Source organism: Scleropages formosus, chromosome 4 (assembly GCF_900964775.1).
Source record: "Scleropages formosus chromosome 4, fSclFor1.1, whole genome shotgun sequence".
Lineage (NCBI taxonomy): Eukaryota > Metazoa > Chordata > Actinopteri > Osteoglossiformes > Osteoglossidae > Scleropages > Scleropages formosus.
The window spans coordinates 29330480-29349297 of record NC_041809.1 but is presented as its reverse complement, the minus strand read 5'-3'; the positions used below and the strand labels follow the sequence as shown (position 1 = coordinate 29349297).

At 39.7% G+C, this 18818-nt stretch overlaps 1 protein-coding gene across 1 annotated transcript in view; it reads right to left on the bottom strand.

Annotated features, from left to right (window-relative positions):
• LOC108934326 (THO complex subunit 2-like) overlaps positions 1-14152 on the bottom strand; it is a 35750-nt gene extending 21598 nt beyond the window's left edge. Inside the window, exons 1-17 of the mRNA XM_018751954.2 lie at positions 14065-14152; positions 12733-12788; positions 11499-11590; positions 10816-10867; positions 10555-10625; positions 9845-9966; positions 9250-9383; positions 7597-7757; positions 7112-7204; positions 4978-5127; positions 4001-4173; positions 3680-3875; positions 3287-3322; positions 2880-3010; positions 1686-1787; positions 576-660; positions 266-359 (exon numbers count right to left, since the gene is read on the bottom strand). Coding sequence (XP_018607470.1) covers positions 266-359; positions 576-660; positions 1686-1787; positions 2880-3010; positions 3287-3322; positions 3680-3875; positions 4001-4173; positions 4978-5127; positions 7112-7204; positions 7597-7757; positions 9250-9383; positions 9845-9966; positions 10555-10625; positions 10816-10867; positions 11499-11590; positions 12733-12788; positions 14065-14129 — 1813 coding nt within the window. The 5' untranslated portion in view covers positions 14130-14152. The remainder of the gene's footprint in view (positions 1-265; positions 360-575; positions 661-1685; positions 1788-2879; positions 3011-3286; positions 3323-3679; positions 3876-4000; positions 4174-4977; positions 5128-7111; positions 7205-7596; positions 7758-9249; positions 9384-9844; positions 9967-10554; positions 10626-10815; positions 10868-11498; positions 11591-12732; positions 12789-14064) is intronic.
• Between the last annotated feature and the right edge of the window lie 4666 nt (positions 14153-18818).

Sequence of the window (18818 nt, the reverse complement as noted above, 5' to 3'; positions counted from 1 at the left end):
CAAATAGGAGTTTCCTTAATAAACCTTTTATGTTGGTGTATTGAGATTGATATCTACCGTGTAAAGATTCTCAAAGAAACCAGCACTACTGATATTTAAAAATGTCAGTGGCCTAGCAGTTAACCAAAAGGAAACATTTTAAAGTCTCAAAAGCAGTCTCCCATTGTACCCTTCATGCAAGTTCAAATCCAAAGAATTTTTATAATCAAGTTCCTGTAGATACATGATAAACATGCCATCACTCCTACTGGGATAAAAAGGATACAGGCCAGAACATCATAGTTCAGTGAAGTGAGGTATTTCAATGAATCCACCACAGGTGTAATGAGGTTGTCATACCATTGGATCTGTGACAGAATCTGCGGAAAAAAAATAAGGATCACAGTAACGTTAAGTGAATTTGCAAAACAGATAAACTTAAATTAACTGAAAAAACAATGGCTCAGTTCTTAATATCAAAAAATTGTACTTTACAATATGAGACCCTGAGGGGAATGAGAAAAGTGCCATTTCAAGGTCTTCCCTTTCAACACCCCCTTGGCCAATATGCATGCCAATAGTACTGGAATACATACATAGTCAAACAGGATGGTGGGATTGCTGTGGCTCAGCTTGCCGATCTGCCTTCCCGAGGGTTTCACATTCTCCTTGGTCAATCGCCTAGAAAAGACAGGAGTCACGGGTACCAGATGCAGCACAGCATTAAGAAACTTTGCACTTTTTGTTTGCACTTCATGTTGGGTCAATCTTTTGATGAATAAAGCAAATCCTCAGAATGATGTATCTTATAATTTCTTATAACTATGTGACTTTTTGGATGAATTTCAAATTGTTTTGTAAAGTTAATATACTGTCTTGAGGGAAAGTATACTCTAGTTTTATGTGCCAAATGCTTGCCTGAAAAGAATGAACATTTTTAAAGGGCGAAACATTTGATCTGATCAACACCTGGCAGATTAACAAAAAAAAAAAAAAAAAAAAAACACATCATTCTGTTGTCCTTTTAGCAAACATTTTGCCAACTTAATGCCACCACATTGTTTCAGACTCAGATGACAGCAAAATGGTTTTCCCTTGTATTGTTCAACTTCTGATATTCTCTTCCACAAATCAAATTTGCTAAATCTTCAAAACAGCTATACCTACTTTACGCAACAAGACAAGGTGCAAGACACCCCATTCTGAGTGTCTGGGCTCAAGAGAAGCCATATTCTCTCAACATCCAAGGAAACAGTTGGTCCAGTTCACTTTCAGAGCTCAACTCCACTGCTGCTTGCTTCCAGGTTTCTGTAATACCAATTGCTCTGTACCTGCTACCAGTGCCATGACTCTAGAAACCTGATTTGCATATATGCAACACACTAGTTACCCTGATGCTTATTTCTCTTGTAAAAGTACTTAAAGGAATAAATTTAGGAAATAGTTTGACATCAGCAATAATGTTACCAAAACATGCTCAGATTACATGCACTGGTTCAAACCATAAGACATAGCAGAACCCAGAGCTCAGTAAAACCAACAAAATAACTCCTGGGAAATAGGATTTCTAATCTATGTATTCTATGCTTTGTACGTATATTTTTGAACTGAGAAGCATGTAGTAGTTATGCATACAGTATAGTGCGATGCTATGTGTTGTACCTAAAAACACTAACACACACACACACACACACACACACACTTACTTCATGATGTATTTGGCTCGGTCAACTGTCTGTGCTTTGACTTTAACAAGCAGAGGGTGGCTGGTGTAGGTTTCATTCTTCCACTGTCCATACAGCCGGTACCTGACGAGAAACGCAAATTTCACCATTCCCTCAAACCCACAGCAGGGTAAAGTAAAAATTGAGGAGAAAGTCACATTATCACTAAATTATTTATGAAATGTAGCTTAGCCTACTGAACTGTTATCCTACAAGTTACATTCAGATGCTTAGCACTATTCTGCAGCATGTAAAAGACATTCTGGTTTAAAAATATTACAAGGAGGCTGACTGTCCATTACAATGACTTTATGGTAAACTGAGGGCTATGCAAAGATCTGACTGCTTCTCTGCCTTAGACCCCTAAGAATCATGATCACAGCATTTAAAACTAGACCACCCTCTTGGTTTTACAAAATTAGCTCACAACACAAGGGCTGTAAAGCACAGAAAGTCTTGCGCTAACCACTGTAGTCAGTTTTAACAGGGCTCACACTCCAGGCCCCTTTTGATTAACGACTCAATCATTTCAACCAGACTCACAGAAGATTGTTTCCCTAGATTAGATCCCTAGATTTCCCTAGTCCCAACAAAAAAAAAAAAAAAGGAAAAAAAAAAAAAAAATCAAAAGCTCACAGACATTTGACGTGCGTAATTTTAAGGGAGGCTGCTTCTTCAGGCCACACCTACTTGCAATGTTGAGTGTCCATTCAGAAGTGACTTAAAACTTAATTGTTTAAAAAAAAATGTTTACAAAACTAATGTATTACTGTGACCCTGGAAATCTATTGGCAGAAACTAAACTAATCCTTCAAGTGTCAGAACAGGCCCTGACTAGTGTGGTCTCCAGCTGAAGTGTGAGGCTAAGCCTTCTTGTTTCAATTTAAAATTCACAGGTACACATACATTCACTGGAATATTTCAGATGAATAATGACCAATGACACTAGAAAATGCATTAGTTGAGTTGCTAACAATTAATTGTCCATTCATGACATGAGCATCTAAATTTACCCATCTAACAAGTCCTGTTTGAAAATTATCACTATCAGCTAAGTACTCCATAGCCACTTCTGATATACCTGACAGAAATTGATTGCGTGGCACAAAGTACAGAGGAGAATGAAACATTCTGCCATAAAAAAAGAACCAGCCATTTGCAGAGGGCGAGTCAGACCTGTGCTGGTAGGGAAAGAGTTTGAAGAGGCCCCAGAGCTCCTCAGACATGCAGGCATTGCACTCCATCAGGGTCAACGAGGGCAGCAGCACCTGATCAGCAATGCTAAGGAAGCAGCTCAGCAAGGTATCCTGAGAAAGCACATTTTATGAACTACAGTGCTGTATCAAACATACCTGAATGTCATTTTGCACTTATATGTTGACTTATGGATCGTATGTAATAAAAGTACATAAAAAACATAAGCCTATCGATAACCAGTGTTAAGTCTTCAAGAAATGCCATACAACTATCATGTGGTTCAATTGATAGAGAACTCAGAACAAACTGAATGGCATCAGCAACAGGCATTTAAATATTTACAGAAATTTCTTCCAGCCTATTATTTATTGTGCTTTCTCACTTACCATCTTATCCTTGTCAAGTTTGCTGTCATTTTGATACTGGGGGGGGGGGGGGGGGGGGGGGGGAATAAAAAGCAAAAGTCCACTTGAAGCTGGGCATTTATCTAGAACATTGAACAAGTCATCCACTGAACTCTCAAGATGACAAAACATCCATCTATCAAGAAACACACCATACAGGAGTGAGTAATAAAAATTGATAGGTTAAACATTCCAAAAATTCAACAGTGTTGCAAATTCACAATTCCCACACGTCCTGCTTCTCGACAGCTTGTTTTCACTAGCCCAATATCCCCAACTTACAGTTGTAACCATATTTGATATGCATACACATCTCAAAGTAACAGCACAATGTTTTCTTAACAGGGACTGAAAAATAAAGCACTTCAAGCCAACCTCTTTCATGAAACCCTTGCCGAGCCGCACGATCTTCGCAAAGAGGATAGGGTCGTGGGACAGGTGCGGGCCTAGGTAACAAAGCATGCTGAAGACCTCCCTACGCAGATCTTCAAAAGTCTCAGCTGGCTTGGGGGCTCGTTTGTTCTGCAAAGGTGTCAAAACTCGACCTTTGGCACCTTTAGGGATGCCAGATCTAGAAGAAAAAAGGTTTCATTCCAGTTTAGCCATTTACTCATCTTCAATATCTAATCAGCACCCAGGAAAAGGTATGTAAATACACATCATTTCCAGTAGCTGGTAACTCTCTGGGGCTGGTACCTGCGGTAAAGCGGCTCCACGGTCAAGTGCACCAGCTGGCACAGTGCCAAGGCAATAGGCTTGTGTGAGGTGGCATAGAAGGGTGGCATCTGCTCCATGATGCTCTGAGCATGTTGCCAGTCCCCAATCCTCAGCAGGGCTTCCAAGAGCCCCAGCTTCTGGTTATCAGGTCTCTGAGGAAAGGGAAAAATACCATGGACAGATGAAGGGTGGAAAATAATGAAAAGCAGCTAGATTGCTTGAAAGAGGATCCAACCAAATCCCACTTTGTTCCAACTGGCTATTGAAAGCCACAACACAACTAAAGAAACATCTTTTGAATAAAAGATGATCAGTGAAATAATGTCTCAGTGTTTGAGTGCTTTATAGGGAATAGGACTTGTAAATGCAGTCACTGTTACAGCATCAGTCCCCATCACCATTTTTACAGTGTGGTGGAGTTTATCTCCTGTCAGAATTCAGACTGACTGAGAACAGCCAAGTAAATGATACTTGATTTACTGGCACGGTCCTTGGATGAAGTCAGTGTCCCAAACAGCTTTATGGTTCACAGTATGCAATTTTATAAATAAAATAAAAAAAAAAAAAAAGAAGGGGGGGGGGGGGGGGGGGGGGGGGGAAATTACTTCACTTTTTACCATAGAAAATATAATTTTAAAAAGATGAAAATTAAATGAGAATTTACAGAAGTCATGTTACAAATAAAAGCTAGTCAGGTTTTCAATTGGACTTATGAAAGCAGCGAAATGAAGTTAATCAGCCTCAGAAAAACAGAGGAATCCAGGGGCATTATTTCAAAGAGACTTGTGCAGCATTTATTTCCACTAGTTCTGAAATTGTTTTTCTTAGAAAAGTAGACTTGCTGTATTGATAATCTAAGTAAAGCTGCTGAAGAAAAAAAAAAAAATCTGCACATCATTACTCCAGCAACTGAGTCCGACACCCCAGGTTAAAGGCCGATCACACTTCACAAGTACCTTCTCTGTCTTTTCCTCCTCTTTGTCTTTCTCCTTATCCTCACTCTTCTCTGAAGGCACTACGACCATGGTGAGTTTGCGGGCGATCTGCTTAGCCTCCATGATCTCGTGCTTGTGCTCCTCCATGATTGTAGCATCCAGAGGTAGCAGCTGGAAAATCAGATGAAACTCCAATGCAGTCAAACGCAATCATAAAGAACACAACAATGCAGACCACGTGAACGGCCACACACCAAAATTTATGTATCTCTTTACCTATTGTACCACTGTCCCTATGTTTACAACCAAGTAGTATAATACCACTGCAAAGTGCAAAATTAACAGTGAAATTCTGCTTCTTATGCAGCTAGCCATTTAAACGTCACAAATGATTCCTGTTCAAATTAGTCCTTTTAAAACAGAGCTAATAATTCCCTTGACAGCACTGTTCAAACAGATACTAGAACTCTTAGAGCTCCTAAGATATTGAGCCTTTAAAAAAATATAACTATTATTCAGTTCTAATGCACTTACATTTATTTAGCAGACACTTTTCTCCAAAGCAACTTCCAACAAACTTTATGTAGTGTTATCAGCCCACACACCTTATTCCCCAAGGTGACTTACACTGCTAGATACACTACTTATAATGGTCACTCAACCATACATCACCGAAACACACACTCTCTGTCACTCACACACTATGGGTGAACCTGAACAGCATGTCCTTGGACTGTGGGAGGAAATCGGAGCAGCTGAAGGAAACCCACGCAGACACAAAGAGAACATGCAAACTCCACACAGACTGAGCAGGGATTGAACTCATGTCCTCTCGTACCACCCAGGCGCTGTGAGACAGCAGCGCTACTCGCTGTGAAAACATGCCGCACTTGTCCTAGGGAGGCTCACGGTGGTAGCAGCCAAAATACAGACACCCCTCTACTTACGTAAATTCGGATTTATGTTTTTTTTTTAAAAAAAAAAATTCACGGCATACAGATTACTTACGGATAGCGCTTTTATTTTACACAAAGCGCCTGAAATACATGAAGCGCAAGCCAGTGTAGCCAGACAAGGCAGGAAGTTGCATCTTCCCAGCTCCCATGTATTTTGAGCCGTGAACACATCTCCTCTAATTAGTGTAGTGCTTTTCTTGCATTTTTTTATTTTTTTAATACCCTTTTCATTATTCACAATGCCTGGTGGTAAACGTGCACTTGAAGAAAAACGAGAACCGTCTCACAAGCGTACAGCTATCGACTTGGAGACTAATTGAAAATAATAATGAAGCATGAAGGCGGACAGATTATCGTCTATAGCACAGAAACCAAGTTTAGCCACGTCGACTATAAATACAATAGTGACGTATGCTAAACGTATAAAGGAGCATGAGATGATGTTGAATGGTGGGGGAGGAGGGGAAATCTAACATACATAACTTTTGACTTAAGTAAGGGGTTGAAGAACGGTCTATTTGTGCAAGTCGAGGAGTGTCTCTACAAGCAACAAAAATTTACCTCTTAAACCATCTGTTCTGATTACTTTTGTGATCTGTTAACGAGTGTTACAGATTTTCCATTATTTCCCAACATGAAAGCTAATGCTATTGACCAGGCATAAGAGCAGACTGAAAAAAGTACAGTGGAGAGTTCTGTACAGAACGTTGTGCATTTTGTGTCTTCCAAGAACCTACTTACCGCTCTACTAAGATGAAAATCAGAATGCAACGGGGCCCTACAAATATGCTTCCCACATTTGTGAGTTCACATACATTTTTTTTTCTTTTTTTTTTTACTTGCTCAGAAGAAGCTTTTATCTGTAGTCACAAATCTTACACCTACGCTCATCTAAAAAACTAAAAACTTTTTTCCTGAATCACTTCAGGTTAATTACACATCTTGCAAAGCAGTGTCATGGTTGGAAGATCACATCACTGATACTTCTTTTTGGGGGAAAAAAAAAGGGCAGCACAACCTTACAGTATAGGGACTTAAACTGGCAAGATTAGCTCCTCAACTAGTACATCACTTACTGCCCTTTCAGATGTTTATGTAAAACATCACATTTACAGTCACCCACCAAAGCCACCCAGATGCACACCCACCACAGTGTGCATCCTCTCCCCTGCTCCACATGTCTTAAGAGATTCACTCACATGCACATAGATGTCCTCAAGCTTGATGAGGTTGTGCTGAAGCAGTGCAGCAGCAACATGGTACAAGGATGAAGGAGTCTCCTCGTTGGGTTCCTATAAGCCAAAAAAGAACATCATGTGATGACTGGCACCTTTACACAGAGTTTGATTTGAACTGGCAATACTACATCCTTCAAGGAAGTCCAGTGGCTTTCTGCAGCACGTGTTTATGATATATGCTTACATTAAGTGCTGTTGTAAAGAAGTAACTTAAGCCGCTTCACAAACATGGATGCCTTAAATGCGTCATATCTTTCAATTGTTTATGCAGTATACTAACCACATCGTGCAATAGTAAAGTACATGGTTACCTACCATATGGTGCATGATACTGACAAAATTGTACAAGTAGTAGTGTAATTTATTCAAACTGGTCTCATGAGTAAGTGGTCAGCAAATAAAGGCTATGCACTACTTTTACCTAGAGAAAGTAGAATGTGACTCACCTGATGGAATTTGAATTTGAAGCCCAGGATATGGCAGAGGGTCTGGGGCTCACACATGTAGGACTTGATAAGGGGCAGAAAGAATTCATCTTGGTCCGAGCGACATTCATACACCTCCAAGATAATGTCCAGCACACGGTTTGGGTCAAGATTAAAGCACCCTGTGTGGTTAGAATGTAATGCAAGCAATTAGCATAAATATGTACACATGAAGTGCCATGAATCTCTAGGAATAGCTGGAGAAGAGCTAGGAAGAGATGTCAGTGAGTTTTCTACTAAAAACATACATTATTCAGTGGCTCTTTTTTCCAAAGAGAAATACAATAAGTTATGTACAACTATTTATTTACATAGTTTTACTAGTCCAATTAGGGTAAGAACCTTGTTTAATGGTACTGCGCCAAGACGGGGGATTTGACTGTGGGTCCTTTGAGTCCAAAGGCAATGAGTAACCACTATGCTACCCACACACCATAACTTTTCCACAAATTTCTCATTTTTTTAAGTTTCCAATAAGTGTAGAATAGGGTAATACTTTATTAATCCCCGCAAGGAAATTCACACGCTACAGTGTAACATGTAACAAAGTACAATTATGCCAACAGACAAAATCAACATTTACTGGTTACAGATATTAGAACTAAAGTGAGACTGATTTAACCAGTGCCATGTCTCTCAGTCCATACCCTCAATCACCTCTTTGAGGAGCTGAAAGGCCCTTGATTAGCATCATGGAAACGGAGAGCTGCTGGTCAGAAGGATCCCCAGAAGTGCCTTTCGTAAAACCAAAACTGAGGAATCCCTTTCAGTCCTGAACGATTACCTCTTGCAGGGGGTCTGAGCTATTGCCCATAATGGACTCAACTTCCTCCTCATCCTGGCTACAGCCCGCACTGAAATGTACTCCAGCTTTTGACTGACAAAATTACGCCTTCATATATTGAGAATTACATAAATATTAATGACACCAGTTATCAGTTCAGCACTTAAAGAACCAAAGTTGTGATTAATATGCTGCAGATTTAGAGGCAAGACATAAATACCACTGTAACACTACAAATGAACTGCATTCTATGTCTATCAAGCTGCATAAATGAGCAATAACTTTGAATGCATGCAAGTCAACTGTCACATCAAAGGCGTACTACAAAGTAAAAGACCTGCAGATTTATCATACACATTGTTATCTGACATAAATGCCACAGAGAAGTATTAATTTGAGTGTGAAAAAACAGACAAAATGGTAAAATATGTAAAACTGTCCTGTTTCAAAGCAGTTCCTTTACATATGAGGTCTAATCTGGGGACAGCTGGTAGCGTAGAGGTTAGAGCTGCTGCCTTTGGTTGCAGGTTCAACCCCCACCTCTGGCTACAGTACCCTTGAGCAAGGTACTTACCCTAAATTGCTCCAGTAAAATTACCCAGCTGTATAAATAGGTAAATAGTTGTAAACTTGTGATAATTGTAACTTTAACACAAAGCCGCTTGAGAAAAGCGTCAGCTAAATGAATAATCTGAGATCATATCTCTTGTAGTACAGAAAATTTACCTGACAATGTCATATCCTTCAGCTCATATGGGAAGTTGGACACAAGCATTCATATTTTTTCATTAAAACATAGCATTTTGCCTTTAAGTTTTATTTTCCTTTACCTATCAATGACTTTATATTTTCAAGGACAAGATGACTGGTAATGTTGCCAGACAGGTCCTGCCCCAGCTCTGTGATCAGCTTGGCATAACCTTCATTCTCCTCTCTTAACAAGTTGAATTTCTGCTGCTTATAACTGGAAAGGAGTAAGGAACAAGAGAGAAGATGAACTTTCACTGATGCACATGAGAGAGAAAGAAAGAAAGAAAGGAAAAAAAAAAAAAAAAAAAAAGAGTAATGCAACACTGCACACAACAGCTCACGTTTCTCAAATTGCAAAGATGTCGTAATTTAAATAAACTGACATTCTCCTAGTCAATGTTCTTAAATTATCTTTGTATAATATGTTGACAAAGATTCAGAACCATCACAATTTTTTAAACATGCTGAAATTCTGTGTCTGAAGAAAACTCTGCCCTTGGGTCCAGTTGCACAAAAAAACTGATAAAACGCAAATTGCTCCATGTGCATCGAAGGGACTCGCTATTAAGAGATGAGCTTGGGTGGACCATTGTTTTAACAGCGAAAATGCTATTCCTGGCTTCCCATTTCCAGCTAAAGACAAACAGCAGCACCTGAAAGAGCCCCATGACTCACAATAGCTTGGTCTTGATTTTGACAATTTTCTGGTTGAACTGTTGTGCTTGCTTGACGAGCCCAAGGGATTCCAGTGTTTCTGGGTCTAGACGTTCCTTCAGCACAGCATCTGGCATGAAGAACTATGGCACAAGCAAGAGGAAAAAACTGTCACAAAAATATTCTCAGTTCAGTTATAGGTACTTTGCTTAAAAATACACGGAGGCAATTCAAATCTTTGCCACAGCGTGGAGCATCCCATCAGAACCTATTATTCCTATACAGCAATATGCTCAACGGAACTGTACAAAGTCACGTGGGGGAAACAAAAATAAATTGGACAAAGCTGCTAGTATCTGAAGTTAGATTAAATAATAAAAAAAAAAAATCTGTAAAATGTGGGTCTTTTAAGCATATCTTATCTGTTTTCAGAATATGTATTTTACAGTAAAAGAAACTGCATGGAGACATTCACACTAGAAACACTATCTTCCAGAAGAGGATTACAGTGGTAAAACAATCTGAAAGCATGTATACTTAGTAACAAAACCTCACAGAGAGTATCAGTGTTTTGGTAAACACTTGTAAATGCTGTATTTGTTAACTTTCTGAAGGTATGGTGCCACCTTGTGGCTATAAAATCAAATGACTGCATGTTACAACCAAACATAAGAAAAATGAATTGTTTCATATTCTGCCAGCTGTGTGAAAAATAGGACCTGCAAACTTACCAGACAAGCTCCCACTAACTGAGTAAAATGGTCACGCTTGCTTTTTTCCTCAAAGCAACTAGTTTCTATATCTATACAAAAAAGGGGATGGCAAAAGGTTAGACCCTTGGTTTTCATGGAAACATCTCACCCCAAAACATAAAAACATTTAATATAAAAAAGTAACCCTTATTTAAAACAATACATTTCCCCACTAAAACTTCATGCAAACAGATTTTCATTTTTTTTTTCCAAAAGCACCACAACAGTTAAAAAGCATACCTAATACACAAAAAACATCAGCTAAAATGGATGACATGTCCTCCCGTAATTCCTGCAGAAAGGGAAAAAAAATATATACATTTCAGAGCTACATATAAATTCAATAAACCAGTAAAATAAGATGATAAATTTGAGAGTAATCAAAACATCCCATTCCAAGCTTAAACATCATAATGGCTGACACCAAAAGTAAAAATTATTTTTTCATATGTTGTTACTTTCCTTACAGGTTAGTCTTGTATTGAATTAAAAATGACTGTAGACATAAGCCAAAACATCTGGCTACCCGAGATAGCAGGTAACAAAGGCATAAGCACAAGTATAACAAAAAAGTCCTGACTAGCTAAAGAATCTAGTACCGGTATCTCACATTCCCCTTAAAGATTATTTGTAAGCGAGTTTATTGGTAGAGAGGGGGGCGTGGGGGTGCAGCGGGTTGGACCGGGTCCTGCTCTCCGGTGGGTCTGGGGTTCAAGTCCCGTTTGGGGTGCCTTGCGACGGACTGGCGTCCCATCCTGGGTGTGTCCCCTCCCCCTCCAGCCTTACACCCTGTGTTGCCGGGTTAGGCTCCAGCTCCCTGCGACCCCGTATGGAACGAGCGGTTCTGACAATGTGTGTGTATGTGTATATTGGTAGAATACAAAGTATTGTTCAAGAGTGTGTAGCCAAAGCACTGCTCATACCATGACATCCCCCAGTACGCTGGCGGCCAGGTCAACCTTGAGGTTTCCTCGGATGACATGCCAAGACAGCTCGTACAGAATGCCCTGAATATCTAAGAAAGCGATGACATATAAATGAGGCTTACCCAACACTCAAAGGGTGAAGCACTACTAAATCAAAATAATTTGAAAAAGCCAGTCGCAAACCTGCATAGTACAAATGTAAAAACACAGGGAAAGGCAATTATAGTGAAACACAGAAGCAAAGAAATTGTTCAGAACTGACTGAAGTATTAGTACAGTATGTGTACTCCCCTATTATTAGGCAGGAGATTAAGGATGGATATTGAAACAGTGCAATTAACCAAAAATCTGAAGTAACATTATTAAAACAACTTTTATGCAGCAAGGCATCACGTATAAAGAGAAGGCCTTAAACTGACCAGCAGTTAAGTGGCTAAGGAGACAAACTTGAAATCTAAGGGTTTCCAAGGTTCCCTGCTGTGCCGACAGTTGCCAAGTTACATAAAATTAGTATGATTATTTAGCTGACGACTTCGTCCAAATTGACTTACAATTTTTTGGTTTGAACAAAATGAAATTAGAATAGCCTAATTAAAATGAACTGCTTAAGCATCAGTAATACAAGGTTGTTCAAATGCTGAAAGAAGCAGAAAAACATTCCTAAGACTAATATCAATTAAGGTCTAATAAAAGAAATCTACATAGACCTAAGTGCTTGAAAAATACACACTTAAGGACAGCACTGTCTTGTGAAGAAATTAAAGGCATAGATAATAATACATAGAAACACACACAGATTCTAGGCTTAAGACTTTTAATCAAAGTCAAACACATAGTTTTTTCCTGTCAGGCTGACAAACTAAATACAACGTGGATGTTACAAACACACCGGCCAGACAAAAAAGCTGCACATTATAATAATTTCTAGCTCTTGACAAATTTTCAGTGGTGAAAACTTTTGCTTCAATTTGCATTTATTCTTTTTTGGCAGAAGCCATCACGTCTCTTACGCATCTGAAAATACACGTAAAAGTATCTTGGGACATTATTACAGGATTCCAAATGGGGTCACAGAATGACCTAATGAAACAGTACTTCTGGATTCTTTTTTCAAGGCGAAGCACAGAAAATAGAACATGTCCTAATTTCCAGTTCGAACGGGCGACGACATACAGAGAGACAAGCCAAGAATGTGGAAAGAGCACCGATACATCGGGACAAGGACGCTTACCTTGTACTGTCACATCATCAATGGTTTTGTCTGCAAGATTGTGGCATAATTGTAAACTGGAAAAGACAAGAGAGGGAAGAGGGAGGGATTAAGATTCAGACTTAAAAATAAAAAAAAAAATTAAAAAATGTCTTTTTCTAGAAACATCCAAAGTGGGTTATTGGGTATGGCTCTTAAGATGATTTTACTGAATTTATTGGGGGGGAAAAAAAAAGAGGAGTAAACAGTACAAACCAATAAAATATGCTATGCCAGGACAGACATCATTAGTGTCATAAAGCGATCAAATGAACCGCTCACTGCAGTCACAACTTTTTAAAATCTTTATAATCTAACCACGTCTCTTACTAACCGTACGGAAGCACTTAAAAACACTTTCCCAAATACAGAAGGGTCCTTACTGCAGTTATGACAGACTAGTTCACACCAATATTTGTGGTAATCAAACGTTTCTCGTAACAACAACCGCGTGGAGAAACGTTTGGTTACCACAAATATTTACATTAGTTACCACAAATGTTATTAACCGCACTAGTAGTTTTCAGAAATTATGATAAACGTTCGTATATTATTTATATTAATAATATCGCTGGCTGTCACAGTGTGGACATGATATAATGCTGCAGAACGAGGGTTTCACTGAAACACACCATTTTTTTTTTTTTTGCCAACTACAAAAACGTTGAACTTGAGCCTCCTGTAGCTTTGTTCGTCAGCACAAAAAAAAAAAAAGTGTACTGGAAACTTTTTGCTCGTTAAAAACGGGTGGCCCCTGAGGCAATGCCCCGCTGAATGCGAGCAGAATTTCGCGTCAAAGTGTGGGGAATGAAGGACGACGGAGGTGTGGAAGGAAACAAGTGCTAAAAATGGGAGGCCGAGTCTTTTAATGGAGTCCGGGGGGTGGGGGGGGTCTGGGAGTGTGCGACTAACGGGCTCGGGCTCCGCAACACAAATCACATGCAAAAATGCCCCCGAGTCCCACAGCAGATGTGCTCGCGAAAACACACGAGACCCCGTCGGGACAGCGAACGCGGGCGCATCGAACTGACAAACGATTACATCGGTGTCTTAATGCCGGCCCGTCTGCGCTATCAAGTTCTTGCCGTCGACTTGCTGGCCCGCCTGTGCTGCACGGAGCAGCTAGCTAGCAGTGTGACACACAGGGAGGACCTGTAAGATGGACACAATGCACAAAGTACAGCTGCACCCCCCCCCCTCCTTCCCTCCGCCCGGCTCACAAACCACATTTACTGTCGCCCGGACACCGCGGCAGTTTAAATACGAAATGCAACGTCGCCTTTTCGCGGTACAAAACGACACGAACGGACTCACAACTCAGTTTTGCCTGATTTTTCCCAGTTTTTGATCCAATCAGCAGGGAGGACCGACGGCGCCATCTTCCCCGCTGTATCGCACTTAGCCCGGATGTTCAGCACAAAGAACCGGGTCAAAGCGCTCCGCTCTATGTCAGTGCGGGAGCTACTTCCTGCTCCGGCCCCTTCCCCGCCATGTTGGACGCGCCATATTGGATGCGCTATATTGGATGCCCTATGTAATGCCTTTAAGGCACGGGGTTACTCGGATTACTCATAAATTATCTAACACTTTTTTTAAAAAAAAAAAAAAATCTTGACAACAAAATTGAGTCACAATATAGAGACATAAACAATATTGTAAGAAAATACAAACGCGTAATACATAATATAATAAAAAGTATATAATTTCAAAATCAGAATATTAGCAAGGATGATCATACACTGTAGGATAGTGTAAGAGTAAGATAGATTGCAAGTGAACTTGGACAACACATTAGGAAAAAAATCTTGACAACAAAATTGAGTCACAATATAGAGACAAACAATATTGTAAGAAAATACAAATGCGTAATACATAATATAATAAAAAGTATATAATTTCAAAATCAGAATATTAGCAAGGATGATCATACACTGTAGGATAGTGTAAGAGTAAGATAGATTGCAAGTGAACTTGGACAACACATTAGGAAATCTCTAACACTTTTCTGTAACAGTTGTTTTAATAATAACAGTAATTTAAACAGTAAATTGCCACCTTCCTGATTTGCCTTATTATTGCACATTGGGCTGCTGAGTGAACACACAACACAGTTTTACTTCATTTCTTTAACTACAATTGAAAAACAATAAAAAATCAACAAACTGGCACTGTGTGTAGTACACCTCCCATGTAAATCAACCCAGTTAAATGGATAAGTAGAGTAAGCTGATTGAACATAACTAGACTTTATTACTACCAAACCTGCTCAGTACAAACCTCAACTACTAAGACTTTTACCATCACAAAGATTCAATAATCACATGCCACACTTAAAAGAAATTGGTGAAAAGATCAGAAAAAAAAGCTTTCAACATCTCTGGCTGAAAAGGGTTAAAAAGCAATTTCTAAGGTTCTGGAAGTCCAGTGGAAGCCCTACTCTATAAATAGAGAACATCTGGAACAGCAGCCAATGTTCCTGGCAGTAGTAAACCAGTGAAAACGTCTCCAAGAGTGCGGTGTAAAACCATCTAGCAAGTCATAAAATATCCTTAAAAAATCCAAAAAACTGGAGGCCTATTTTGCCTCAAAAAAGGTCAGTCTTCCTGACTTTCCAGTCAGGTAAACACTGGACAAAAATGGGCTTCATGGGTAGCAAGGTGAAAACTAAAGCTAACCAGGTTGTCTCATTTTCCAGGAAGCACCTGGATCATCCCCAAGATTTTGGGAGAATGTCCTATAGACAGATGAGTCCAAAGTGAATCTTTCTGGATGACACTGGTCCCATTATGTCTGGTGTGAAACAAATGCTGCATTCCACTCTAAGAATATTATACGAACATTCACACATGATGTTGTTAGTTGGTGTGGGGATGTTTGACTGCCTCAGGAGCTGGAAAACTTGCCATATCTGAAGTAACCATGAATTCTGCACTGTATCTCTGAACCTCTGTCTGTGATCTGAAACAAGTTGAATCATACAGCAAGACAATGACCTATGAAGTATGTACATATCAGAGTGGCTGAAAATAAAGCAAAATTATATGGTGAAACATGGAGGAGGTTTGTTGTGTTGAGGTGTTTGTTATCCTGCCTCTACCACTGGGTACCTTGAACATTTGCCTGGAATCATGAAATTAGCAGAAAACCATGCATTTTGGAGTGCAATGTTTTATTCAGTGACAGAAAGACAGATCTGGGTCGAAGGTCATAGGTCTTCCATATTGACAATAACCCCAAACATACTTACAAAAGCACCCAGGAATAGTTCAAGATAAAACTCTGGAATGTTATGAAGTGGCCAGCAACGAGGCCAGATGTAAATCCCATTGAAAAGCTGTGCAAAGATCTGAAAACACCATCTGGGAGAAGATATATAAGAGATCAAGAGCAGGTTGCTCAACAAGGGTGTACCAAACTGCCAGTAAAGAGGTGCAAGAAGCTCATTGATGGTTATTGGAAGTACTTGATTACACTCATTTTAACCAAATCCTGTGCTACCCAATATTGGGGTGCCAATTATTTGTCAATGCTATATTCCCTGTGTTGCCGGGTTAGGCTCCGGTTCCCCGCGACCCCGTATGGGACAAGCGGTTCAGAAAAAACGTATTTTTTTTGTAAACATTGTAATTAATACAGCACTAAAAAGGACATTTTTTTACTGCTAGTATCCATCTTCTGTGCGATTTATCATAAACTCTGGACTACGCTACGAAGCATGGGTATACCAGAACACCTAGTCATTCTCATGCACAACCTTTACAAAGACCAAGAAGCAACAGTTCGAACAGGACAAGGGGAAATGGAACGGTTAAAAATTGGTAAGAGCATAAGACAAGGCTGCATACTTTCTCCATATCTTTTTAATTTATATGCAGAAAAGATAATCAGAGAAGCAGGGCTATATGAAGAGAAACAGGGCATGAAAATCGGAAGACTCATCAACAATCTTCGTTATGTTGATGATATGACTATACTAGCTGAAAGCGAGGACAATTTGAGACATCTGCTCACCAAGAACAAAGAATATCGCTTGAAAATGGGCTTGCATCTAAACATGAAGAAGGTGAAGCTGTTCACAACTAGCAAACTGGAAACCTTCACACTTGATGGAGAAGAAATAGAGATAGTAGATAACTTCAGTGTACTTGGATCAATAATCAATAAAGAAGTGACAAGCAGCCAAGAAATCTGATTACATATTGCTCTAGGCAAAACCGCCGTGAAGAGCTTGGGCAAAATTCTCCAGTGCAAGCATGTGACTCTGTACACAAAAGTCCAAGTATGGTAGTTCAGGCCATGGTCTTCTCAGTCACGTCACACGGATGGAAGAGTTGGACAGGAAGAAAACTGGCGCTTTTGAACAATGGTGCTGGCGAAGAATCCTATGTTTACCTGAAGAAAAAATGCGTGGGTATTGCAGCAGATGAAACCAAAGGTATCACTGCAAGCTCAGACAACACGGTTTCGACTCTCTTACTTCAAACACATCATGCAGAAAGGACAGCCAGTGAAAAAGGACATCATGCTGGGCAAAGTCGAAGGTCAACGCAGAAGAGAAAGGCCTGCTATGCAGTGGATTGACACAATTACCACAACCATGGATGCCCCGCTTTAAAGTCTTTACTGGTTGGTGGAAGACCAGACTATCCACAGAGTCGCCATGAGTCAACATGGACTCGACAGCACCTAACAATATCCATCTTTTCCACTAACTGTGGATATCTTTACTGCTTATATAGTATAGGTCATGATGAGGTGTCTCTCCATTTTAGTTGCACATTTCCCTCAACAAATCCAGACCACATTGTCTGTAAGGGACCATTTGACATGGGAGGAAAACTGCACAGTATTAGAAAGGAAAAAAGAAGAGTTGAATGTTCTAACAGGGAAAGAGGAACTATTAGAGACCGAGACAGAACTCAGAAATGTAGTAAATAAAAACAAGAGCAGAAGGTAGCACCCCAACTAAATAGCATTCAAGGTTCAGGGAGGATGAGTCTGTGGGCTACTAGGAGTAGTTTTTCCTTAAAGGCTACATTTGGAGAGTAGACTTTGAAGAGTAATATAGAATGGAAACTCTTATGGATTATTACCAAGTTGGTCTTATACTACAGTATTTTACACTTGGCCATGCAATCCTTGATTCAGTCAGCACAGCATGTGGTGCAGCTAATGGCTGTGGGAGCCTGTGTTGGCCCAGAAGACAGAGGATATTTTTGAGAGGTGAGGCCAACAACAGTTTGAGCATAATGGCTGAGCCTGCTGCAAAGCTAAAAATAAAGTTGGTTTGTGGAAGACAGCTTTTAGAGAGTGTTGCCTTTTGCAACAGAAAGAGACCACAGAAAGTCTGCAAAGAAATGTAAGGTGGGAGGGGTGTTAAACTGAAGGTGACAATGAGATGTGGAGAGGCAATCATGAAATTTGGGCAGTCTTTCATATTTGTGCATTGATTCTGAATGGGTTTGTATTTAGTAATATAAATAGGTCTCAGGTCTTTTTTTTTTTTTTTTTTTTTAAATCTTTGCCAATGTGTAGTGTTCTTGTACATACAATACAGTCTTTATGCAATTAAAGAGAAATAGTCAGGGCCACATAAAATGTTCAGATGTTGAAGATGCTAAATTCTGAGGAAAGCTTAGAGTAATCTGGAAACTATGCCGAGTCCCAAAATGCTTCACATGATCTGCATTACACCCTTTGATAAAGATACTACATGATTGCTTCACAGGGACAGACTGGAAATTTCCAGTATGTTGGTTGACTAGTCCTCTAGTTGAACAAGTTTGGTTTATGAGCTTGAATTATGCAGAGGTGGCACTATGGCGCAACGAGTAGCACCATTCTCTCTCATTGCCTGGGAGGTAAGAGAGGACATGGGTTTGAGCCCTATTCAGTTTGGGTTGAGTTTGCATGTTCTCCCTAGTATTACTTGGGTTTCCTTCCACAGTTCAAAAGATGTGTTTCAAGTGAATTGGTCACTCCAAATTACCCATAGTGCGTGAAAGCATGTGTTATTCTCATATATAGATGCAGGAATGTAGTTTATTTTGTATTTTAAGTCACCTTGG